This window comes from Thamnophis elegans, chromosome 9 (assembly GCF_009769535.1).
Source record: "Thamnophis elegans isolate rThaEle1 chromosome 9, rThaEle1.pri, whole genome shotgun sequence".
NCBI classification, from domain to species: Eukaryota; Metazoa; Chordata; class Lepidosauria; order Squamata; family Colubridae; genus Thamnophis; species Thamnophis elegans.
In genome coordinates, this window is record NC_045549.1 from 10834172 (window position 1) to 10860283 (window position 26112).

At 45.0% G+C, this 26112-nt stretch overlaps 2 protein-coding genes across 8 annotated transcripts in view; one reads left to right on the top strand and one right to left on the bottom strand.

The window, feature by feature from the left end:
• The first annotated feature begins 101 nt into the window (after positions 1–101).
• Positions 102–15228, top strand: LOC116513547 (enolase-phosphatase E1-like). The gene is made up of 6 exons (XM_032224688.1): positions 102–393; positions 8250–8351; positions 10046–10248; positions 10396–10528; positions 12828–12951; positions 14147–15228. The coding sequence occupies exons 1-6, from the start codon at positions 310–312 to the stop codon at positions 14284–14286; spliced, it is 786 nt and encodes a 261-aa protein (XP_032080579.1). The 5' UTR covers positions 102–309; the 3' UTR covers positions 14287–15228.
• A 3747-nt stretch (positions 15229–18975) lies between these two features.
• Positions 18976–26112, bottom strand: part of LOC116513002 (transmembrane protein 150C-like) — a 56079-nt gene continuing 48942 nt past the window's right edge. For all 7 annotated transcript variants that reach the window (XM_032223720.1, XM_032223719.1, XM_032223723.1 and 4 more), the window contains one exon: positions 18976–21979. In XM_032223720.1, the coding sequence (XP_032079611.1) occupies positions 21768–21979 (212 nt within the window). In that variant the 3' untranslated portion in view covers positions 18976–21767. The remainder of the gene's footprint in view (positions 21980–26112) is intronic.

Consider the following 26112-nt stretch of genomic DNA (forward strand, 5'->3'; position numbering starts at 1 on the left):
CCCTCGCTCGCTCTCTTTTTCCCCATTTGTAGCCACCAATCAGAGCGCGGCGATCCGGCCGCTGCGGCGGCTCCCCTTCCAGCCACGTGGGTCTCCGCCCTCCGCTCGTGCTCGCGGAGGGGCTCGTGGCAGCGCCGCCTCTCTCGCAGAAGTCGCCTCCGGAAGCTTTTCATTTCCCCGGCGCGGCTGCAAACCAACCCCCTCCTCCGATTCCCAAGGAAATTTCCCCCAGGTCCCGTCGGTTCCCGCGTCCACCCCACCCTCGTTCCCTCCGGGGACATCGAGCCGTAAAAGCTTCCAGCCGGGGACATGGTGGGCTTCACGGTCCCCGCGGAAGTCAGCGTGTTTTTGCTCGACGTGGAAGGCACCACTACTCCCATCACGTTTGTCAAGGTGAGGTGTGTTTTTTTTTGGGGGGGGGGGTGTAGTTGCGTAGGTTGCGATCCTGAGGCTTGTAGGAAAAGGGGGGCATTTGGTGGGGAGGGGGCGTGTGTAGACGGGGCTATTGCAAAAACCCTCGTGCCTTCCTCTCGCGGGAAGCAGGTACAGATGAACAGGAGTTGGAAGGGATCTTGTAGGTCATCTAGTCCAACCCCCTCCCCTAAGCCGCCTTGTTTTGCCCTGCCTAAACTGAACGCGCGTGGGAATTGGGGGAGAGGGGCATATCTCCTTTAGTCTGGCCTTCTTTTAAAACACTTGAGGATGGGGGGGCACCCACGCGTTTTAAGTGTTAGTGGGGAAGATGCTGGATTAGGTGTACACACACACACACACACAACACACACAGGCTCTGAATTCCAGTCCTTCTCTTGAAGCAGTGAAACCTGGCTGGGTTTGATGGATTGGAATCAAATCATTCAGCCCAGCCTACCTTGCACGGTTGTTTTGCAGGGGAAAGTTAATACGCCCCCTGGCATGAGTGCCAACAAAATCAAGGCAGGGTGGAAATTATGCCTGCCTGGCTGTATCTCCTGTGGTTTGGTTGAGAGTAACATGGGTGCTCTACATGGGGCAGCCCTTGAAGAGTATTCGGCGACTTCAGCTTGTCCAGAATGCAGCCGCGCGAGCGATCGTGGGTGCACCTCGGTTCACCCACGTTACACCTATCCTCCGCGAGCTGCACTGGCTGCCTATTGGTCTCCGGATACGCTTCAAGGTGCTAGTCGTCACCTATAAAGCCCTTCATGGTATTGGACCTGGGTACTTGAGAGACCGCCTGCTGCCAATCACCTCCAATAGACCGATTAGATCCCACAGATTAGGCCTCCTCCGAATTCCATCCGCCGGCCAGTGTCGACTGGCGACTACCCGGAGGAGAGCCTTCTCTGTGGCTGCTCCGACCCTCTGGAACTAACTCCCCGTGGAGATTCGAACCCTCACCACCCTCCAGGCCTTCTGCATAGCCCTAAAAACCTGGCTGTTCCGACAGGCCTGGGGCTAAAGAATCGTTGCCCCTATCTCGAATGGTATGATTGTTGCGCTTTTAAATTATGTATTGTTGTGTTGTTGTTGTCTAATTGTCTGTATCCCCCTTCCCTTGTTTGAGTTGTGAGCCGCCCTGAGTCCCCTTGGGGAAAAGGGCGGCATACAAATGAAATAAACAAACAAACAAACAGTGCAGGACAGTGTTTTTCAAATGTTGGCAATTTTGAAGATGGGTGGACTTCAACTCCCAGAATTCCCCAGCCACCTCCTTCTTTGTCGTCCCCTTCTTCTTTTGCCCTCCATCTTTCCCAGCATGAGGCTCTTCTCCAGTGAGTCCTTCCTTCTCATTAGGTGGCCAAAGTATTTGAATTTCCTCTTCAGGATCTGGCTTTCTAAAGAGCAGTCAGGGTTGATCTCCTCTAGGACTGACTGGCTTGATCTTAATTGAAATTGATTGAAGTTCTAGGCAAAAAGATTAACTGTTTGGTAGCTTTTACTTAAGGGAAGATAAAATTATGTGAGTTGTGGGTTTTTTTTAAAAAAAACACTTTTCTTTTTGTGTTATGTACTGTAAAGATTACTTTTTAAACCTCATTTTGGCCATGCAGTTGAATGTTTGCTGATCATCTATATACTGATAGATGCAAAATTTGGCTGGGCTAGAAAGAAGGATGGATAGATGGATATGATTTGATGCGGTGTGCAGGATGAAACCAGCCAACTCTAAGACATTTAATAAAGCATTATTAAATGATCGCTTCGTGCAATTCGGTCTGAGACTCTAAGCCTATATTGTTGCTTTGAAATGGAAAAAGAATGATTAAATTATGTTTTATATTGGTCTTCCCATTTTTTTTCCACACCACCAATCCTGAGAGATAAGTTGGGCTGACGGAGAGCGGAACCTGGATTTCTCCAATACCAGTCTTAATACATTAACTGCATTGGCTTTTCAAGTACCGGAATAGCTCAGTGCATATTTATTGGGCAGTAAATTGCAGTGCCTCTGTGGACATATTACCATGGAAAGCGAGGAAGATATAATAGCTAGGAATTGACTTTCTGATTAGAGTGAGTGTTGACTTACGACCACAATTGAGTCCAGAATTTATGTTGCAAAGTGAGGTATTTCTTAAGTGAGTTTTGCCCCATTTTACCACTTTTCCTGCCACAGTTGTTCAGTGAATTATTGCAGTTAAGTTAGTAACATGGCTGTAAAGGGAATCGGGTTTATCCATTGACTTTGCTTGTCAGAAAATCACAAAATGAGATCGCACGATCTCGAGTCAGTCCTAGAGGATCAAGCTCAGATCCAACCGGTCAGTCCTAGAGGAGATCAACTCTGACTGCTTTTTAGAAGGCCAGATCCTGAAGATGAAACTCAAGTACTTTGGCCACCTAATGAGAAAGAAGGACTCACTGAAGAAGAGCCTCATGCTGGGAACGACGGAGGGCAAAAGAAGAAGGGGACGACAGAGAATGAGGTAGCTGGATGGAGTCACCAAAGCAGTCGGCGTGAGCTTCAATGGACTCCGGAGGATGGTAGAGGACAGGAAGGCCTGGAGGAACGTTGTCCATGGGGTCGCGATGGGTCGGACACAACTTCACAACTAACAACAACAATCTTGGGACATCACAACGGTCATAAATGTGTGGCTGAGGTCAAGTGACAACAATCCTAAGTGTGAAAAAGGGTCATAGGTCACTTTTCCCCAATGATGTCGCAATTTTGAATGGCCGCTAAATGAATCAAGGAATACTCTAAGGTAGTGGGTCTCAACCTTCCTAATGCCGTGACCCTTTAATACAGTTCCTCATGTTGTGGGGACCCCCAACCATAAAATTATTTTGTGTTTTCTGTATTTTTTTTCGAAAACATGTGTTTTCCGATGGTCTTAGGCGACCCCTGTGAAAGGGTCATTCGGCCTCCAAAAGGGTCCTGACCTACAAGTTGAAAACCACTGGACTAAGGGATCTGCTGTTATTTTCTTTCCGGGGTCTGCAAAGTTTGCAGCCTTTTTCCCTTTGCACATACATTGCACTGCAAAGTAACGCCTTCCATTTAGGAAAAAACATCATAGTAGCACTACAAAGAAACAATTATGGACAGCAATACAATGGCATGATTGATATAGATTATACAATGGGGGGTGGGGGGAGGTATTGCTATGGAGAAGATGCTCCAGAGCCAATTGGCTGACCTGATACTACAGGAGTTTGGTGTTTCTTCCTTCAAGTAACCGGGCTCTAGGCCAGGTAGAGCTTAATCGGCAGACCTTGAATCGTACCTGGAAGCCATGGCATGACAAAACCGCGCTCGACTAAGCCGCGCCCGATTAAACCGCGTCGCTGATGTCATCAACAGGGCGACAACAGCAAGCGCGGAGAAAAAAGGGCGCTTTAAATAGCGCTTTGAAAGCAAGCGGATTCAACTTAAGGTAAGGGTTAGGTTTAGGGTTAGGTTAAGGGTTAGGGTTAGGTTAAGGGTTAGGGTTAGGTTTAGGGTTAGGTTAAGTGTTAGGATTAGGATTAGGTTAAGGTTTAGGGTTACGTTTAGGATTAGGGTTAGGGTTAGGTTTAGGGGTTAATTTTAGGTTTAGCGTTTACAGCGTGCTTTTGTCTCCGCGCTGTTGTCGCGCTGTTGATGATGTCAGCTGCGCAGTTTAGTCGAACGCGGTTTTGTGGTGGAACCCTTGGAAGCGAACTTGTCTACCTGTGCAGTTCGCAAAGCAGGGGTGTTAACACGGGCATACTGAGGCATGGCCAATTCCTGCCTACAGCTGCTGCTCTGCTGCTTCTGGATCTGTTTCAGCCCCCAGTTTGTCTTCATGGGCAGTCCGTGTAGAGCTAGCTGCAGTAGTCAAGCCATGAGGTCAGCAAAGTCAACGAGGAAGCCAGATTTACTTAGCAACCATGTTACTAATTCAATCAGCTACAGTGATTTTGCTTTAACCACGATGGCAAGAAAGGTGTTAAAATGGGGGGTGAAATTCACTTATCAAAATGTTTTGCTTAGCGACAAATTTTGAGGTCAGTTGTGCTCATAAGTTGAATACCACCTGGAGTTGTTTCCTAAATTAAAGAGATGTATTTTTATCATGTTTTCTTCCAGAAGGTCTATTCCATGCAAGCATCTAAATCACAGTTGTCCAGCTTTTTGGCTTGCCTGGGCCACATTGAGTGGAGACGAATTGTCTTGGGCCACATACAAAATATATAATGTGTGTGCCTGTGTGCATGTGTCTTTTATTTTTTAGCAATAGCAATAGCACTTAGACTTGTATACCGCTTTACAGTGCTTTACAATACGATACAATAGCAGAGTTGGAAGGGACCTTGGAGGTCTTCTAGTCCAACCCCCTGCCTAGGCAGGAAACCCTATACCGTTTCAGACAAATGGCTATCCAACATCTGCTTAAAAACTTCCAGTGTTGGGGCATTCACAACTTCTGGAGGCAAGCTCTCTCTCAGCCCTGTCTAAGCGGTTGACAGAGTCAGCCTCTTGCCCACAACAATCTGGGTCCTCATTTTACCCACCTCGGAAGGATGGAAGGCTGAGTCAACCTTGAGCCTGGAAAGATTCGAACTGCCAAATTGCAGGCAGCCGGCAGTCAGCCAAAGTAGCCTGCAGTATGGCACTCTAACCACTGCGCCACTCTGGCTATTTTTTAAGTTTTATATCTTCTGTGGCTGCATTACTAGCTGTCCAGGGTCTCATATGGCCTCTGGGCCACAAGTTGTTCATGCCTGGTCCAGAGTTACTGGGTGAGAATGTGTATTGGCATGGAATTTAATTTAAAGGAACTTACTAAAGAGGGTGAATTATGTTTCTATTCTCAAAGACAGTACATCAGGGGTGGGTTCCTGCCAGTTCTAACCTCTTCTATAAAAGGGGTTCCACAAATCTACAGTGCCGTTTAGAAACAGTTCCAGCTACCTCCCCCCGTCCGTCCGCATATCATCAAGATGAAGAGCCAGAGGAGGAATTCTGGTAGTTGAAGTCAACAAGTCTTAAAGCTGTCAAGTTTGAACACCCCTGGGGTTGTTTTTTTTTCTGAAGGGTTAGGGGTGCAAGGGTCTTGTAACTTGACAGCTTTAAGACTTCAATGCCAGAGTTTCTGAGCCAACATTTTGGTTGCTAAGCAAGAGCGTTGTTAAGTGAGTTTCACCACATTTTACAAATTGGCCATGCCCATCCAGTCACATGACGGCCAAGCCACTCCCACCCGGTCACATGGCCAGCAAGCCACTCCCACAAAGCAGGCCACACCTTCAGAAGAAGTTCTAAAAAATTTTGAAACCCACCACTGCAGTACATGGTCTTAAATACATGTCTCACATCAACCTAATGTCTGTGGAGGTTCTCAGTCAACCAGATCATGGTTTTCCCAAAGGTGCTTTTTTTTTTCAAGAGGCAACAGGACTTTCTGGATTCTCTTTAAAGGCACTTTGCTTCTCATCCATGAAATTGACAGCTGAAGAAGCTTCCTGGACCATCTTCAAAGAAAAGCCAGAATAAAAAACCAAGAAAGTTCAGTTGCCTCTTGAAAAAGCACCTTTGGGATAACCATGACCTGGATGACTGAGAATCTTCATAGACATTTAGCGATGCACTTTGGCATCAGAGCTGAAGAAGCTTCCTGGATGAGAAGTGAAATATCTTCAAGAAAAGCCAGAAAGTCCAGTGGTGTCTTTAAAAAAATCACCTTTGGGATCGACACCCCCCCCCCCCAAAAAAAAAGTATTGTTTCCTAAAATCCAATGCACGTATAGGTCATCGGCACAATTAGTCAAGCAGGGATGGAAGTAATCACTTTTGGATTGCCCCAAATTGGGCTTTGTTTCCATTGACCTTAATAACTTTAAGAAGGTCTCTTGTATAGAATTAATTTTCCCCATGGTTTGCTTTTCAAGCGCGAGCAGCCAACCTGAACATACGTTACTTATTTAACATGAAGGTCACATCATGGTCACCTGGTAAGCCCAGTAGACCTGGACATGGAGATCTGGCAGACGTGATCAATCTTAGTTTAATATCTCATAGAGATGTCCCCCCAAATTATAGGCTTTTTAATGTTTAAGAATAGCACTTACAGTTGTTGATTCAGCGTTTAATTATGCAGCTAATTGAAAGGTGTACTGTCTGCTGGAATATGTGTGTGTGTGTGTGTGTGTGTGTGTGTGTACGTACATATGTGTGTGTGTGTGTGTGTTTATTTCTGCTGATAAATAAATAAAGGGAGACTAGTATAGATCTATTTCAAGCTATTTAGCTCTCATCAACTAGCCATACCCTTACTGGGATTTGAACCTGGGCTATATTACATACTAGGCAGACTTCTTAGCCATTAGGCCACAGGCTCTTATCCGTTATCAGCAAAGCCAGGGTGAAAGGTATCTATTAGATTTTTACAACCCCTGGTAAGCCCCAATTATGGGAGGAAGTTAACTGCTTCCATCATCTGTCAATCGGCTTGTCACAAGAGTCCATCACGACAGAAACCCAATGTGTTTTTTTTTACTGTTGCCTTTGTTATATTTGTCTTTTTTTATTTGTGCTGATAAATAAATAAAGGGAGACTAGCATAGATCTATTTCAAGCTATTTAGCTCTCATCAGCTAGCCATACCCTTACTGGGATATGAACCTGGGCTATATTACATACTAGGCAGACTTCTTAGCCATTAGGCCACAGGCTCTTATCCGTTATCAGCGAAACCAGGGTGAAAGGTATCTATTAGATTTTTACAACCCCTGGTTGTATGTATATGTCTTTGGTTGTTCGGGTTTTCTCCCGCGTAAAATTGGAAGTGTCTTGGAAGCACAAAGCCTGAAGATGACGAATGAGACTTCGTCGAAACGTCGCCAAGACACTTCCAAATTTACGCGGGAGAAAACCCGAACAACCAAAGACCTACATACTAACACCCGCGAAAACCTCTAGCGGTCTTTGTATTTATAATCACAGCATCTCAACAACCAGCTGTTCAAAATTTGAGTGCATGTATTTACAGCATGTATAGGACGCAGTGGCTAAAAGTGAGCTTCTCAGTCAGAAAAGGTTGGCAGTTTGACAGTTCAAATCCCTAGCGCCGCATAACGAAGTGAGCTCCTGTTACTTGTCCCAGCTTCTACCAACCTAGCAGTTCGAAAGCATGTAAAAATGCAAATAGGAAAATAGGAACCACCTTTGGTGGGAAGATAACAACGTTCCGTGCACCTTCGGCGTTTAGTCATGCCGGCCACATGACCACGGAGACGTCTTCGGACAGCGCTGGCTCTTCGGCTTTGAAACGGAGATGAGCACTGCCCCCTAGAGTCGGGAACAACTAGCACACATGCGCAAGGGGAACTTTTACATTTACTAATGTGTAAAAGCAAAAAGTTGAGCCTCCAGTGTGTTTATCTCACCCCGTGCTAGGGTTGGAAGTTAATGCCCCCTTTTCTTCCTTTTTCCCCCTTCTATCTCACTCCACTGTTCCCTTTCCCGCCCTTAATTTCTTTTTTCTTTTAGATTTTATATAATTAAAAAAGAAGTAAACAAACAATAAAACTCCCCCCCAAAAAATCTGCATTTATTAATGTATAATGTACTCTCAAAAAGATTCTGTTTCTTTTTCATCTTTGTTCCCACTAAGTTTTCCCTGGCTACATGTGTTTAAATTTCTCTTCCAAGAATTAAATTGTAGAGATTTTGGTGAAGTGACTAAATTAATAGTATTGGATAATCAACGCTTTTGAAGATGCCCCAAGGGTCCAATGTTGTTTCCAAACAAATGTCCACAGTAGCTTAAAACACCAATATCTTTTTATTGTGTCCCCAGGATATTTTGTTTCCTTACATCAGGGAAAATATTCGGGATTATCTGGACACCCACTGGGAAGAAGAAGAGTGCCAGCAAGATGTTGGCCTGCTGAGAAAACAGGTAGAGCCCTGGACATCTCTCCTTCATTATTTATTTAATTTAAAATATTTGTAAAGCCACTTACCGTATTTTTCACAGTCTAAGACAGTGTTTTCTCAACCTTGGCAACTTGAAGATGTCTGGACTTCAACTCCCAGAATTCCCCAGCCAGCAAATGCTGGCTGGGGAATTCTGGGAGTTGAAGACCAGACATCTTCAAGTTGCCAAGGTTGAGAAACACTGGTCTAAGATGTACCTTTTTCCCTCCGAAAAGAGGGTGAAAATCTGGATGTGTTTTATACACAGAATACAGCATTTTTTGCCTCTTGAAACTCCGCCCGCTTTGCAAAAATGGCCATGCATAGCCTTTAGGAGGCTTCCAAAGTGCTCCTGGGGGCTGGGGAGGGCTAAAATGAGCGAAAAATGGGCCGTTGTTTGTTCGTTTTTGCTCCCTCAGCCCCCAGGGGCACTCTATAAGCCTCCTAAATGCTATGCATGCCCTTTTGTTGACAAAAAATGGGCAGTATTTTGCTCATTTTTGCCCCCCTCCAACCCCAAGGAACACTCTATAAGCCTCCTAAAGGTTATGCATACCCTCTTTTTTTTTGGACAAAAAAACGTAGCCGTTTTCTGGGAGGTGTGTTGAGTGCAAAAACTTTTTTTTTAATGTGCCTCTTCAAAATCTTGGTGCGTCTTATACGCTGAAAAATATGGTATCTCAACACAACTCTGGCTCTTTTCATGCCAGTCTGATATGGACAGGATTACAAAATAACAGAGTTGGAAGGGACCTTGGAGGTCTTCTAGTCCAACCCCCTGCTCAGGCAGGAAACCCTATCCCATTTCAGACAAATGGTTGCCCAGCCTCTTTTAAAAAACTTCAGTGATGTTCAGTGACTTCAGTGACCACAACTTCTGGAGGCAACTTCTGTTCCATTGGTTGATTGCCCTCTCTTGTCAGAAAATTTCAGGTTATTTATTTAGAAAATGTATATAGCCACCTACTCACTCACAGCAATGTTTTATTGCAAGCATTAAAAACACAGAATATAAAATAAAATAAATAAAATAGATAAAAATACCAATAACCCCTCACCAAACCACCACCACCCCCGAGCAACAATAAACAGTTAAATGAAGCATTTGATGAGGTCCATTCCACTTTTGAGTTCCTCAGGCCCGCTGGGAAAAAATGAGTGTCCAGGTCCTTACGAAAAAACATCAAAGTGGGAGCCCATCTAATTTCTGAAGAGATGATATTTCAGAAGGAGGGAGCCACCACCGAGAAGGCTCTTCTCCTGGGTCCTGCCAGTTGTATCTCCTTGGGCCAGGGGTCGGCAACCTGTGGCTCCGGAGCCGCATGCGGCTCTTTGAGCCCTCGGCTGTAGCTCCCTGTCATGGCAGAGGGATGAAAGAGCTGTCGTGCTTTCACGGCAATGGCATAGTCGGAGCCTTAGTGCGGCAGTGAAGCGCCCCTGCACTTGCCTTTGCATTGCAACAGCATTCCGCCTTCGTCGCGGTACATTTGCTACAGCCGCCAGCAAAGAGGGCTGAGAGAGAATGGCAGGGGGCGGCTCTTGCAGGGTGGGGGCCATCCCCCAAGCCTGGCCTTCTTCCTCCCTTGTCGGCGGGGCCAGGAGAAAGAAAAGGGCAGCTTGGGGAAGTCTTAACCCTAACCCTATCCCCTTGCTTGTTTTCTGTTTTGATTTCCTTAGGCTGAAGAAGACTCTCATATGGAGGGAGTGGTACCTATCCCACTGGAAACCAGGGATGGAGAAGAGGAGGTCGAACGGGTCATCCAGGCCGTGATAGACAATGTCTTCTGGCAGATGTCTTTGGATAGGAAGACCACCGCTTTGAAAGAGCTCCAGGGCCACATATGGAGAGCGGCCTACGAAAATGGCCGCCTGAAGGGAGAGTGAGTATCACTGCGCCATTTGCTGTTCACTGCTTAGCGGACACGATTAGCATCAGCTTCCAGTGATGACTTAAAATATTGGTGAGGAAAGCTGGTTCATTGCCTCTTCAACAATTCTGTCTCCATCCCTTGCCCGGCCCATTGCAGATTCTTTAAGGACGTCGTTCCCGCAGTGAAAAAGTGGAAAGAAGCAGGAAGAAAGGTTTATATTTATTCCTCTGGGAGCGTGGAGGCTCAAAAGCTTCTATTTGGGAATTCTACAGAAGGTGATATTTTAGAGGTAAGTATAGAGTCTAAATGTCTAGGGAGATTCTCAATCATCCAGGTCATGGTTGTCCCAAAGGTGCTTTTTTAAAAATAAAAAAAGGACCACTGGACTTGTTGTTTTTTTCTTTTGGAAACATTTCACTTCTCGCCCAAGAAGCTTCTTCAGTTCTGAATGAATGGTGAGGAATGGAAGGATTTATATTCTTCGCAGCCAGCTGGTCGTTAGCCCTCTGAAGATCTGTCTTTAGCTCTCTGAGGGTATTGAGGCCACTTGTAAATTTATCTTGATAAATCTTGATTCAGGGTAGCAAGGGCAATAGCAGTTAGACTTATATACCGCTTCATAGGGCTTTCAGCCCTCTCTAAGCGGTTTACAGAGTCAGCATATCGCCCCCACAATCTGGGTCCTCATTTTACCCACCTCGGAAGGATGGAAGGCTGAGTCAACCCTGAGCCGGTGAGATTCATCTGGTTCACCTGAACCGCTAGCGGAAAATGCAGGTGGGCCCGCCTACCCATTCCGGCTCTATGCCGACCTATTTAGGCACGTTTTTGAGGCCAGGCGCATGCACGAAAGGGGTGAAGCAAGCGCGTTGGGGGGGGGGGTCGCACGGCAAACCGGTGGTAACAAAATGTAAAACACAGCGCTGGTGTGGAACCTTCTTGAGACTGCTGAAACAACTTGTGTTGTAGACAGTGATATATTATCCCTTCCCCTCTGTTGAGAGGGGGCTGTTCAATTTCAGAGGGCTAACAACCAGATGACTCCAAAGAGTGTAAATCCTTCCCTTCCTCGCCATTCATCTAGAACCGAAGAAGCTTCTTGGGATGAGAAGCAAAATGTTTTCAAAGGGGAAAAAAAACCACAAGGAAGTCCAGTTGTTTTTTTTGGAAAAGCACTTTTGGGATATACAGTCAAACAGATGATCCAGATGCTCACACAGATGCTCTTCCAGGGTTTCCCTGCCAAAAATAGACTTTCTGCCTCTACAACAACAGTAATATCACAAAGGCAGCCATTGTGGTATAGTGTTTAAGGTGTTGGACTAGAACCATAGGAATCCCAAGTTACTAGTTCAGGGGTGTCAAACTCGATTTCATTGAGGGCCACAGCAGGGTTGTGTTTGACCTCGGGAGGCCGGCTGGGCGTGGCCAGCTTGACATCACTCGTGTCAGAGGCACCTGTGGTGTCCCAAGTGCTAACACAGGACTTCCCTCAGACCCTCCCTCACTGTCATTATAATCTTCCTTCCTTTTCCTCTTCTTCCTTCCCCTCTTTCCTTCTTTTTCCTTCCTTGCCTTCTTTCCTTCTTTTTCTTTGTCTTTCCCTTTCTCCTTTCCTGTCACTTCTTTCGTGCTCAAAATGTTTTGCTTTTAATTTGTTTTGCTAGACCTCTGCCAGTGAAAACAGAACTCAGGCCCCGTTTTCTGCTGAGACGGCCTCCTGCAACCGCACAGCCCCCCCTCCTCCTGAGCTCCATTTTTGCTGGCAGAGGGCTGCAGGAGGCTGTTGCAGCCAAAAACGGGGCCTAGGAGGGCCACGCACAGCCCTCCCAAGCTCTGTTTTTGCTGGCAAAGGCCCTGTGGGCCAGTCCTTTCCAGGGTGGTACGGCAGGCCAGATCTAAGTATCCCGCAGGCCGGATCCGGCCCATGAGCCTTGAGTTTGACACCCCTGCTCTAGTCTGTCCTCCGCCATAAAAATTCCTCGACTGATTTTGTGTGAGTCTTAGTGTTGCTTACCTCAAGAGGATTTTTGGGGGAATAAAACTAAGAACTAGGTGTTCTTTTTGTAATATTTCATCCAGTTTTGGTCACCACAATATAAAAAAAGGATGTGGAGACTCTAGAAAGAGTGCAGAGAAGAGCAACAAAGATGATTAGGGGACTGGAGACTAAAACATATGAAGAACGGGTTGCAGGAACTGGGTATGTCAAGTTTAATGAAAAGCAGGATTAAGGGTGACATGACAGCAGTCTTCCAATATCTCAGGGGCTGCCACAAAGAAGAGGGAGTCAAGCTATTCTCCAAAGCAGCTGAAGGAAGGACAAGATGGAATGGGTGGAAACTATTCAAGGAGAGAAGTAACCTAGAACTTAGGAGAAATTTCCTGACAGCTAGAACAATTAATCAGTAGAACAACTTGCCTTCAGAAGTTGTTATTAATCCACTGGAACTTTTAAAGAAGAGATTGGACAGCCATTTGCCTCAAATGATATAAGGTTTCCTGGTTGAGCAAGGGGGTTGGATTAGATGACCTCCAAGGTTCCTTCCAATTCTGCTATTCTGTAATGTTCTCCTTCCCCCTCTCAGCTTTTTGATGGTCACTTTGACACCAAGATAGGACCTAAAGTGGACAGCGAGAGCTATCAGCGGATTGCTGCAAGCATTGGATGTGCCACAAACAATGTACTATTCTTGACGGATGTCACTCGAGGTAATAAAGCTAGTGGGTGCTCCCTGGTGTGGTGAGAGGGTACATGTCTAATTGGTGCTAGTGGCAAGACGGGAGCGCGTGTCCTGAAGGTCAACAGCGGTGTAGAGCAAAGTTTTGCAAAAATAATTGTCTTATGTAATTCCCCTGTTAGGGAGTAAGAGCTGCAGAGGAGATTCATTGGATTTAAAACTGATTGAGTTGAATGTTTGACACCACCAGGTGGAGTTTGGAAACCTCTGTCCGGGCTCATGATTTTACGGCAACCACAATCCACTAAAGTCTGCTGTGTTACTTCCGCAGTGTCGGAGTTAGAAATTGCCAAAAAAGAAAAGGAAGGGGGAATATCCCTATTTTAATTCATCCCACATTTTTTTTTAAAAACTGACTTGCAGAGGTGGTATTCAGGTGGTTTAGACCGGTTCACCCGAACTACTAGTGGAAATTGCGGAGAGAAAGACTTATCTGTACATGGACCAAACAGGTGATACCCTGGAAGTAGACAGTTCAGTGCTGTCCGGCCATAAGCAATGGTGGCACAGTGGTTAGAGTACGGTACTGCAGGCTACTTCTGCCGACTGCCAGCTGCCTGCAATTTGGCAGTTCGAATCTCACCAGGTTCAAGGTTGACTCAGCCTTCCATCCTTCCGAGGCGGGTAAAATGGTTCCACCACAAATCCACAAAGCCCTTATCCGCGGAGACATAAGCGCAAAGACTAATTCACGCTGTTCGAAGTGCTAAGGAAAAACGCGACCCTACCGCGATGACATAATCGCGGAGGGCAAATCTGTGCATTCCCAAGCACTCAGCATCCTAAACCTAACCCTAAACCTAACCCTAACTTAACCTAACCCTAACCCTAAAACAAACCCCTAAACCTAATCCTAACCCTTACCTTAATTTAAATCCACTTTCTGCCGCCGCGCTGTTTTAAAGCGCCCTTCTGTCGCCGCGCTGTTGTCGCGGCGGTGATGACGCGCGGTGATGACATCGCGGCTTTAGCGACGCGATTTTATCACCGCTATTTTGACGAGCACGGTTTTGTTGTGCCACTGGGTAAAATGAGGACCCAGATTGTTGGTGGGCAAGAGGCTGACTCTGTAAACCACTTAGAGAAGGCTGTAAAGCACTGTGAAGCGGTATATAAGTCTACATCCTATTACTATTGTCTAATGAGTCACGCTTTGTGTCCTTTAGAAGCAGATGCTGCCGAAGAAGCAGACATGCACGTGGCCATAGTGATCCGGCCGGGCAACGCAGGACTGACGGACGATGAGAAATCGTACTACAGACTCATAACCTCTTTCAGCGAACTGTTCCTGCCCTCCTCTGCTTAACGTTTGCACCTAGGATTAAGGAAGGGATGCGGAAAGAGAGAGGAGCAGCTGAGAAAATCATCCTTACTGTTTTACCGTCGTTCCTGCCGGCGATGAAAGAGTCCCGAAAACAGAACTATGGGGCGCCTGCCCCCCCCCCCCCCCCGATGACACATAATTGAACCCGATGGAAAATTTGCCCGTTCTGTGATGGTAGACAAGTGAAGCTCTCAAAGGTTTTTCTTTGGATTGGCACATGGAAGAGTCAAGAGGTGCATCTCAAAACGAGAAGATCCTTCTGTCTTTTTGAGGTCAACCGGTGGGATACAAAGCCCACCTCCCATTCAGTTCAAAGGGGCCAGCAGTGGAGGCTTTCCTTAGGGGATATGTTCTCTTGGGTGTATACTACAAACTCTCCTCTTTTATTGGCGTTCACACTTGATTGGAGGATTTCAAAGTCTTCGGTGCTTCTTGTTTGTAGGGAACGTAGGGGAAATCCAGACTATTTATAGTTGAAAAATGTTGCAAGCTGAGCTCTCTGAATTGATTGGTCCTGGAAAGGGAAGGAAGAAGTAGCGCGGGCAGCATTAACCGAATCAAAAATGCAAGCTAGTCAGAACGTCTGTGCCAACCGGAACATGTTTGCATGTGGAAGGCATGATTGATCCTTTGTCGCAAGAGTTGCATGAGTCCTCAAAGGTGGCCCTACTTAACCTAAGGAGGAAAGGGGGTGCTTTTTAAAAAAAAAAAATTTCCCCCGGGGATCAAATTGCTATAAAATTTGCATTCTAAATCCTGCAGGTTAGTACTTCACCTATTGCACTTGAAGGTGTAATGGAGACCTTTAATCGTTTTGTGGGGCTTCACTTGTTCCTTTTACGAGCAGCGTTTCAAGAGGGGTAAGCATGTCTCAGTGTCTACTACGGTTCCACCACAAAACCGCGTTCGACTAAAGCGCACTCGACGAAACCGCGTAGCTGACGTCATCACAGGGCGACAACAGCGCAGACAGAAGCACGCTGTAAACGCTAAACCTAAAATTAACCCCTAAACCTAACCCCCCTAAACCTACACCTAACCGCCCTAAACCTAATCCTAAACCTAACCCTAAACCTAATCCTAGCCCTTAACCTAACCCTAACCCTAACCCTTAACCTAACCCTAAACCTAACCCTTACCTTAAGTTGAATCGGCTTGCTTTCAAAGCGCTATTTAAAGCGCCCTTCTTTCTCCGCGCTCGCTGTTGTCGCCCTGTTGATGACGTTAGCAACGCGGTTTAATCTGGCGCGCTTTAGTCGAGCGCGGTTTTGTCGTGCCACGGTTTACTACCCCCTCTTCCTTCCCATTTGGTTGATTTTTTTTTCCCCAAGCCTCCCCGGCGTTTCAGCAATCCAGAATGGAAGTCCTGGTCTCTTCAGCATGTTGCGCATTTTATGTTCTGCTAGAACTAATATTTTGTCTCCTCAAACCCTGCTCCTTTTCACTAATGATGTAAGGGGAACAATCCCCAATTCCTATTGAACGGAAGTCACGCCAATCTTGTTTTTTTCCATTCGCCCAACCTATTTAGGAGTTACAGCCAGGGGTGGGCTTTCAAAAATTTTAGCAAGGGGTTCTCTGCCCGGTTGCTGGGTGGGCGTGACCTAGTCGGCCTCCTGTTTTTTTGCCTGCCTCGGGATCCGGAGGCTTTCCTCGAGTCTCCGGGAAGGTGAAACCAGGCTCCGAAGGCCTTCTAGAGGCCAGAAACAGGCCCGTTTCCGGCCTTCCTGAACTTCCAGTAGGCCAGTTTTTCACCGTTCCCGAGCCCGTGCGCGCGGCTTGCATCCATTACCTGCATCCAAAATGAGCCGCATGGGGACTCCTAGGAGGGGTGGGCGTGGCCAGCCAGGAGTGGGATTTGGGGGGGGGGGGGTCTCCAAACTGCACAGAATCTTACTTAGAAGTTCTCCCGAAACCCTGCGAACCCCCAGCAGCCTTTCTTGGAAATGGGCCTATTGTAACAACTGCAAAGCTGGATAAAGTACTGAAATCATTAAGATGTCGTCCCAATTTAACTGGAAATGTCCAGAGAATCTAGTAGGCTGCCTGGAAGGGAGCGAACACACAATGTCTTAATTCCAAAATTTGATGTCCTCTCTGTTATGTATGTTGTGGGCAGCCCTCCCAGTACTTCAAGATGTTGTTAGAATCGGCCTTGCGGTTGTGTTCCAGGGCTTGGTGTGTTACACACAAACAAGTAGCTGATCCTCAGAAATCCACTATACAATCCATGTAGGAAAAGTCAGACACGGTTATTAAAATTCTCATGTATTCAGCTTATAAATCTTTCCCAGACTGGATGCTAATGGAAAGTGGCTCCATATTACCAATTTAGTCATTTGTCAGCCTTGTGGTGCATGTCTTGCCTTTAAATAAAATCTACGACTGAAGTAGAAGACTTGTGTCTAAAAGTAGCTTCAGCTTAGGTTGTTGCTGTTCTCACCTAGGCTTCCCAAGAAAGCATAAATCATAATCTTCGCCCCAAAACCTCTCTTTTATTTATACGGCTGTGAATTATGGTCATTCCCAGTCCGCAATGCTTCACAAACAGTCTGTGAAGATTCCGACAGATGTCTGCTCGACTTGCCACAGTCCTTCAGGGGAATGTTGATAAACACCCACTTTATCTCCCTTGGAATGCTGCCAGAGGCCCAATTGCCAAATTTAGCACAGAGTCAAACCGAACTTTTCAAAGCTTGAACCAACCAGACGAACTAATTGCTTCCTGCAAAAGCTCACGTCCCGTTCATTCTTCTTTTGTGTCTTATGGAGGGGCCAATCATCTCCAAGCCTTACTCCCGAGTCGACCCTGATTTCTCAGCTGTTCTTCTGGCAGCTCTGCGCATGCGCACAGTAGGAACAGGCTCCTGCTGTTCTTCTGCCTCGCTCGTGTCAGACTCCGGAGGCAGCAAATAACTACCAGAGGGCCTTGGCCCTCTCTCTGCCTCCGACACAGAGCCTTCGCCGGAGCCTTCCCCAGACTCCAGGACTGGCCCATGTTCCTCCCCAACCTCCTCACTGTCCGACTGCTGGCCGCTGGCAGGCCACAACAGTTGCCCATAAAATGTGCGTTTGTGTGTGGGGGGGGGAATCAACTTTTATTTTTTACTGCTGATAACTTGTTCAATCTCCTTCCAGTTTCCAACAAAGACAATCCTGTCCAGATCAAGGAATTTTCTGTCTGGTAACTAAACCTGTAGGTATTTGATTCAGATTTTCCTCAGACATGTGTCCTTTACTGAGGCCCAGATCCAGATCAATACAGGTAGTCCTCAACTTACAACAATTCATTTAATGACCGGAGTTACAACAGCATTCAAAACAGTGGTTTTTCCACACTTAGGACCAATCCAGCATCCCCCATGGTCAACGTGATTTACCGTGACCCGACAAAAGGGTGAACGACAAAACCACGCCCGACTAAACCGCGTCGCTAAAACCGCAACGTCATCAGCGCGGAGACAGAAGGGCGCTTTACAACAGCGCGTCGGCAGAAATCCGATTTAAGTTAAGGTAAGGGTTAGCATTACGGTTAGGGTTAGCGTTATGTTTAGGGTTAGGGTTAGTTTTACAGCGCGCTTCTGTCGCCGCGCCGTTGTTGGCACGATTCAACGCTCATTCGTCAGAGCGCTTTAGAACACGCGGTTTTGTCGTTCGCCCTTTTGTCGGTGAACCATGATTTACATTCAGATATCTTGACAACTGGTTCATATTTATGATGTCCCAGGGTCATGTGACCATCTTTGGCAACCTTCGGACATTCAAAGTCAATGGGGGAAGCCGGATTCACTTAACAACCGTGTTACTAATTTAACAATTGCAATGATTCACTTAACTAATGTGGCAAGTCATAAAATGGGACAAAACTCAACCAATTTCTCACTTAGGAAGTTCCAGGCTTAATGGTGGCCATAAGTCGAGGACTACCTATATTACTCCTTGCTCTGTTCTTCTCCTTTCCTACTACAGAGCTTAGGAAGAAAAGAGTGCAAATACAGATGGTCCCCAGCTTACAATTATAATTGAGCCTGGAATTACAGCCATAAGTCACGCTAAGCCGTTAAGTGAGCCATCATAGGACCAAGGATCAACCTGATTTTACATTTTTTGCAGCCTCGGCAGTCATTAAGTGAATATCATCATAGATGTTAAACCATTGTGGGGTTTTTTGTTTGCCAGAAACAAGAAGTAGATGCCAGTTTCCACCAAAGAATATTGTAAATACGAAAATAAATGAATGAAATTGCAGTCATGCGGCCACAGGTACTGCAAACGGTCATAAATGCGAGCAGCTTGCCAAGCGTCCAAAATACGATCCCGTGACCAGAGAGAGCAGCCATTGAAACTGAATTCAGGTCATGAGGTCCATAACAACTTTGAATGGTCAGTAAGTGACCAGTTATAAGTCAAGGATTACCTGTACATTCCCCATGGAGAAAAACGTAACTTTCATATAATTCCCTCTACCTTTAGTTTTGGCTGAATTGCTTCTGGATTATCAGTTTCTTCCCTGCAAGAACACAGGTGTTTCTGTAAGTATTTGCGCAACAAAGCTATTCTCAGTGGGCTCCTTTGAATATTTTTAATTGCTTGGCATTTGGGCTCAGCTTTATAAAGCAGGCAAGGATATAAATATGTTGTGTAGGTGCAAGCACAAAACAAGGCCCAAGCTTTCCATAAAAGAAATTTATTGAGTGGTCACGTGTCAGTATGCAGTTATGAAGTCTTTGCTCAACCATATTGAAAAATGTGCCGTAAGAAATACTTAAAAGGTATTTACACTCTTATCGTGAAAAAGAGTTCGGTTGCATATTCAATGGAGAGAGAGGAAATGTTCACAAAACAATTTTTTTCCTCCCTTTCAGGAAAAAAAAATGCAAAATATAAATGATACAACATAAAACATTTTTTAAAAAATTCACAATGAACTATTTACAGTAAAACACATTCTAACAGAAACCCATTTAGCTGCTTGTTGGTGGATTTCTTATATTTTCAACCTTTTCGTAACTGCAGACGCACAGCTGGTTTGGATTCCTCTACAGCTGGGGTAAGCAACCTGTTAACCCACCAGATGTTTGTAATATAATCTCTTGCCCTTGGCCATCCTGTCCAGAGCTGATGGGAAAACGAATTCCAAAACATCTGAACAGCATTTAGCTATCTACACCTTCCTTACAGCCACTCTTGTAAACCCGTCTACTATAGAAACACTTGTGTATTTTACAATTCTGTGTGCGTTTTATGTCCTACTGTAGAAAACCATTACCACTTTGACAGGTCTCCTATTTCTAATTATTAAACTTAAGCTTTTCACCCAATTCACTGCTCTCCCCGTTAAATATTTTCTGACTCCTAATTCAAGCATTCACTATCTCAATCGAGATTGTGGCCCAATTCTTGAAATTTAATGTTTTGGACTTAATCCAATTTATGTTTCAAGCCCCCCCCCCTCTCCCCCATTTATGTTTTGTGAGACTTCCTCTGATGTAAAGGTAGAAAGGATTGTGTGGCAAATAATTTCATCCCAAAAGTCTAGACCTTCAACTGTAGTGATTTGATTATTCCATATGGCAAATTAGCAACTTTTCAATTGCCCCTTTACAAAGGGCAATTGAATGTTCTACTTGAACGTTCCAACCTCTGCTGATTTTATTTTTTGTTGCCACTTCAAGCCACGTTAACACTTTTCTCCTTAAGTAACAGTTCTACCCCACAGCTTCACACTGGCGTATCTAGTCTTAAAATTCCAGCATAGAAACATCTTCCAATATCTGGGAAAAAAAAGATGTGTTAAATGTACAGGCCTTATATGGGAAAAAGAAAAGTCATATGCAACTTGGAAAAATCGCCTAGGAAAGAGGATTTTGCAGGAAGAGGCCCTTGAGATTCCTGCCTCTATGCCAATATTAAAGGCTCAGAAACAATCCTATCCTATCCCAATCCTAACAAGACCATCATCCATTCACCGGGCCCCAGAGGGAAGCCGCATAAAAATGTCCCTGTTTCTTTGTCTTCTTGTTCCCCGAGTCAGTGAGAAGTGAACCTTTTTTTCAGTATAAAGGGGGGGCAAAAGCACCAGAATATGGGAAGTCAATCAAAGGCCTGGTTTTTGTGAGGTCAAGCACCATCTGCTCACTCGAATGGACCAAGCTGCAGTAAAATTGGACAGTCTAAAATGCAAAAAAAAAATGGGAGGGAAAAATAAGATTGCACCTCAGCAAACGACTGAAGCCATAAAGTCAGTAAGACAGGAAACCAGTTTGCAAACCTCCACAATAATCGACGTGGGAACTGTAGATTCCATGGCCAAATGTACAGGTTTTAGTAAAGCTTACACGCACAATGATCTGCAAGATACTAACTGTGGTATCACACTCCTAACCCTGTCACACGCATAGCCTGTCTTCTGTATGGTGTGTGCATAATAAAATCAGATGCAGCTTGCATTGCAACTTGACACTTGGGTTTTGCAAATCTGGATACACCTCCACCACCCGGTCGATGCCCTGTGATATGTCCACAGACCATGGTTGCTGCGTAACCCTGGTCTTCTTGCAGGTAACATGACCCTCCCTTTCCATTTTTCACAGTCAAGGTGCAACCGCATATACTGTACAGTATGCAGATAGCAATTGTTCATAGTTCTCTGCTGCCTCTTGCATAACATAACATAATGCGAAATTAGTAAGTTCTTTCAGTCAGTCACAAAGGAACTATGGGGGGAAAAACGTAAACCCAGCATCTCATACCGTGTTATAAAATGCCTTAAGCAAAAAAAAAAAAAAAAGGCGAAGAGGTAGTGTGAACAAAATGTTTCAAACTGAGCCATTTGGTAGGCTAAGCACCCTGTCCTAAAAGCGCAACCACTTATCCTAAGCAAGACTCGGAATGTTTTGAACATTGGGCGAAATGCGCCAGCAATGCTCTGCTTTGAGCCCGGAAAACGTGGAGGAAATTAAATGCTTTGCACTTGTATTTCAGGCAAGAATGTCCTGAAAGAGGTGGAGGGTTTTTTTTCCCCCCTCCAAAAAGCAACCAGACTTTGAAGACGTTTCGCTACTCATCCAAGAAGCTTCTTCCGTTCTGAGTGAAGAACTGAAAGGAACTGAAGTCAGAACGGAAGAAGCTTCTTGGATGAGTAGCGAAGCGTCTTCAAGGAAAAACAAAAGTCCAGTTGGGACAACCACGATCCAGGTGACTGAGAATCTCCACAGAATTTTGACGCAGGGTGTTTGTGCTCAAACCGAAAGCGATTCAGTTGGAAACATTTAGATATATATATATATATATTTTGGAATCCATGCAAAGAAGCATCTGGTTCATTCTTCGGAAGAAAGTTTGGGCGATCGCAGAGAGAAATTAGCAAAAACAAAAAGACTAAATCACGGTAAATGAAAGGGGCCGTTGAGTTCAATCCTTTGACATCAAACATCATCCGCCTGGTCAGTTTGGGAGTTGGGTTACACCTGATCCGTCTGATACTCGGAGGCTTCAGAGAGGGTTTCGGAGAAGCTGAGGAAATTCTCTTGGTACTCGGAGCAAATGATCTCGAACCGGTAGTGTCTGAATTCCACCGCGAAGGAGCCGAAGAAACACAGGAAGCACATCACCATTCCCCACTGGATCCGTGACGCCTGCATGTGCAACTTAAACTGATTCATCAAAATGAAATCTGAAGGAGGGTCAAGGAAAAGGCACAGAAACATACACAGTAAGAGGAGCAAGCATTAAAATGCCTCTGGGAATCAGAGCTATATCTGAAACCTACCGTATTTTTCAGAGTATAAGATGCACCGGAGTATAAGATGCACCAAGATTTTTGATGAGGCAAATTAAAAAAAAAAAAGTTTTTGCACTCTGCAGACCTCCCAAAAACGGGCGTTTTTTGTCAAAAAAAATGGCATGCATAGCCTTTAGGAGGCTTATAGAGTGCTCCTAGGGGCTGGGGGGAGGCAAAAACGAGCAAAAAAACAGTCCATTTTTCGCTCATTTTTGCTCTCCCCAGCCCCCAGGAGCACTCTGGAAGCCTCCTGAAGGCTATGCATGGTCATTTTTGCAAAGGGGGCGGGGTTTCAGCAGGCCAAAAATGCAGTATTCAGTGTATAAGATGCACCCAGATTTTCATCCTCTTTTGGGGGGCAAAAGGGTGTGTCTTATACTCCAAAAAATATAGTACATCCCATCCAGTGGTGGGATTCAAAAATTTTTACTACCAGTTCTGTGGGTATGGCTTGGTGGGCATGGCAGGGGAAGAATACTGCAAAATTCCCATTCCCTCCCCACCCTACTAACCTGCTTTCCAGTTCTGTTCTCTTGTGGAGGGCAACAAAAGAAGACCAAGCCAATCAACTGGGACTTTGGAGGCAGCAAATAGATGGGGGCGGAGTCAGCCAGAGGTGGCAGTCTCCAACTACTAAAAATTTCTGCTACCGGTTCAATAGAACCAGTCAGAACCGGCTGAATACTACCTCTGATGCCATCGAACCCACGCCTCACCAGGAAAAGCAGCATTAAAGGCAGTCCTTGACTTACAACCATTTGTTGAGTGACGGTTTAAAATGACATGGGCACTGAAAAAAGTGATTTATGACCATTTTTCACACACAGTCGCAGCATCCCCATGATCACGCGATCAAAAGTCAGGAGCTTGGCAACCGGCATGTATTTATAAGGATTTCAGTGTCGGGGGGACGGGACATGTGATCACTTTTTGTGATCTTCCAATCACATTTTCTTAAGTTATTAAATATTGTAGAATACAAAATACAACAGTAAATAAGAGGACAATGTGCGGGAAGGGAAAAGGGGAAAGAGAAAGAAAAGTGAGGAAAGATAGGAAAACTTTTTGTGATCTTCTGACAAGTCAATGAGGAAGCCAGATTCACTTAACAACTGTGTTATTAACTTAACAACTGCAGTGATTCACTTAACAACTGTGGCAAGGTCATAAAATGGGACAAAACAACTCTCTTGCTTAGCAATGGAAATAGTTGGCAGAATTGTAAGCTCTATTTCGTATTGCTTATTCAACCAAGGTTTGGAACTTCGTTAGTCACGAGAACAAAACCATATCAACCTAAGCAACTGGAAACGTTATTCCTGGGCTGATAAGATTCATACATATATTGCTGCTTGTGTCCGCCCCCCCCCCCCCCCAGTATATATTCATTAACACAAAGATTAGATATCGCATGTTACAATAAAGGTAAGTTTCTCAGGAAGACGAGGCGTATGCCATCAGACTGATTGTGATTAGGGTAGGTGATTAAGTAGTGTTTTGCACAACCCTAAAGTTCTACAAGAATTTGATAAGGCATAGCATATGTGGCAGATTAAGGGGAAAAAAAGGATGAATAAATATATTTGAAACACCGCCATTTTTTTAAATCTTCAGGGTTTGTCTCTGGTGTAGGCAATCTGGGAAAAATTTCTTTCTAACTAACAGATTCCACAGCCTAAATAGGTTTGGAAAATCTTTGACATAAAGCATTAGATCTGGAATTTTAAATAGCATAAGCCTATATTCAAGACCTGCTTAAAAATGATCTCATCAAGAAAGAAGCAGGATATTCCCTGTGGGTTATTTTCTCAAGCTGTAGGAACGTCCCAGTGGTCTATGGGTTGGCCTCCAGCTGTTTTTAGATTGAAATTTTCATAATTTCACAATACTGAACTTTCTGTTTGAGTTCAGGGCTGCGCATTTTCCATTCCTTTTCTAGGGAGAGAACATTCCACAGAAAAATCCAAATAGACTTTGAAAATTTAGATACACATGAACATTGGAATACTAAGAAAAATATCTAGCAAATTCATTTTCCATTGAATGATTAAACTATTAAACATAGAGAGATCCTGTCTGTTCACTGCAAGTCTCATGTGGATACACCTGTATTCACACAATGCGGACAGCCACAAATGCTATCAAAGAATGCAAAAACATGTCCATGTTATTGCCGCCCCATTGCGCTGAAATTTTGACCAAGATTTCAGCTTACTCTGCCATCCAAATGCTGTCCTTACTCTGCTGTCCTTATTTTCCATAAACCCTGAAAACAGTTTTTTTAAGGTTTATGGAAAATAAGAGTTTGAAATCAAAATATATGGATTTATGTATAAATCTAGAATGGTGGATATTCCAGGCTTGGACAACATAGATGTACCATGTTTGGATTTTGGATTTGGATTTATTTATTTATAGGCCGCCCTTTTCCCTGAGGGGACTCAGGGCGGCTTACAATCAAAAGGAAGGGGAGTGTAGGACAATACGAAAAAAGAAATGTGCACAAAGTAAATTAGACAATAAAACTCAACATTCACTCAGCATTCGGGAGGGGCGAAATAAGATTATCCCCAGGCCTGACGGGTTAGCCAGTTCTTGAGGGCTGTGCGGAAGGCCTGGACGGTGGTGAGGGTACGAATCTCCACGGGGAGATTGTTCCATAGTGTCGGAGCCGCAACAGAGAAGGCTCTCCTCCGAGTAGTCACCAGTCGGCACTGACTGGCGGATGGAATACGGAGGAGGCCAACTCTATGCGATCTGATGGGACGCAGGGAGGTAATTGGCAGAAGGCGGTCTCTCAAATAGCCAGATCCACTACCATGGAGCGCTTTATAGGTGGTGAGTAGGACCTTGAAGTGCACCCGGAGACCAACAGGTAGCCAGTGCAGCTCACGGAGGATCGGTGTTATGTGGGCGAACCGTGGTGCGCCCACGATCACTCGCGCGGCCGCATTCTGGACTAGCTGAAGTCTTCAGATGCTCTTCAAGGGCAGCCCCATGTAGAGCACATTACAGTATTCCAGCCTAGAGATCACAAGGGCTCGAGTGACTGTTGTGAGGGCCTCCCGATTCAGGTAGGGCCGCAACTGGCGCACCAGGCGAACCTGGGCAAATGCCCCCTTAGATGTTGTGCATCTAAGATTTTAATTAAGCAGCTATGTGTGATGAACAGGGTAAGAATAAGGTTACAGCATCTGCAAATTCATTAAGTGGACTTTTTTATATTGCACTGAAATCCCTGGTTTTCCAGAGTCTTTTTAAGAAGTAAATCAGTACATCAAGAACAATGTTTTTCAAACTGTGATTATAATAATAATAATTAGCTGCTGCAAGAAGATCACACATCCTGGCTACAAACAATGGCATGACAAAATAGCAAAAATGGTTCATTGGAAGATCTGCAAGAAATAACATTTCCTGCAAGCAAAAAGTGGTGGGAATCACAAAATAGATAAACTGGTAGTAAATGAAGAAGCTAAAATGCTCCAGGACTTTAGAATTCAAACAAAGCATCTGCCACGTAACATCCCCAACTTAGCAATTTTAGATAAGAAAGACAAAGAAATCTGTGAAGATAGTGAACATTGCACTACCTGGAGATAGCAAAACAGAAAAGAAAAAATGGGGGGTGGGGGGAGGAATCAAAAACTATAAAGGCCTGCAAATAGAAGTAGAACAACGGTGGCAAAAGAAACAAATGTAATACTATGAGTAACATGTGCATTGGATGCCATCCCAAAACATCTGGAGCACCAGTTAAACACCATCAGTCCAAAAAATCACCATCAGTCAATTGCAAAAGGCAACTCTGCATGAACTCTTTATGACAATACCCTTTAACACAGGGCTGAAATCAGTGGTGGGTTTCAAAAAATTTAGAACCTCTTCTGTGGGTGTGACCTGCTTTGTGGGAGTGGCTTGTTGGCCATGTGACTGGGTGGGAGTGGCTTGCCAGCCATGTGACTGGGTGGGCATGGCCAACTTGCAAAATGTGGTGAAACTCACTTAACAACGCTCTTGCTTAG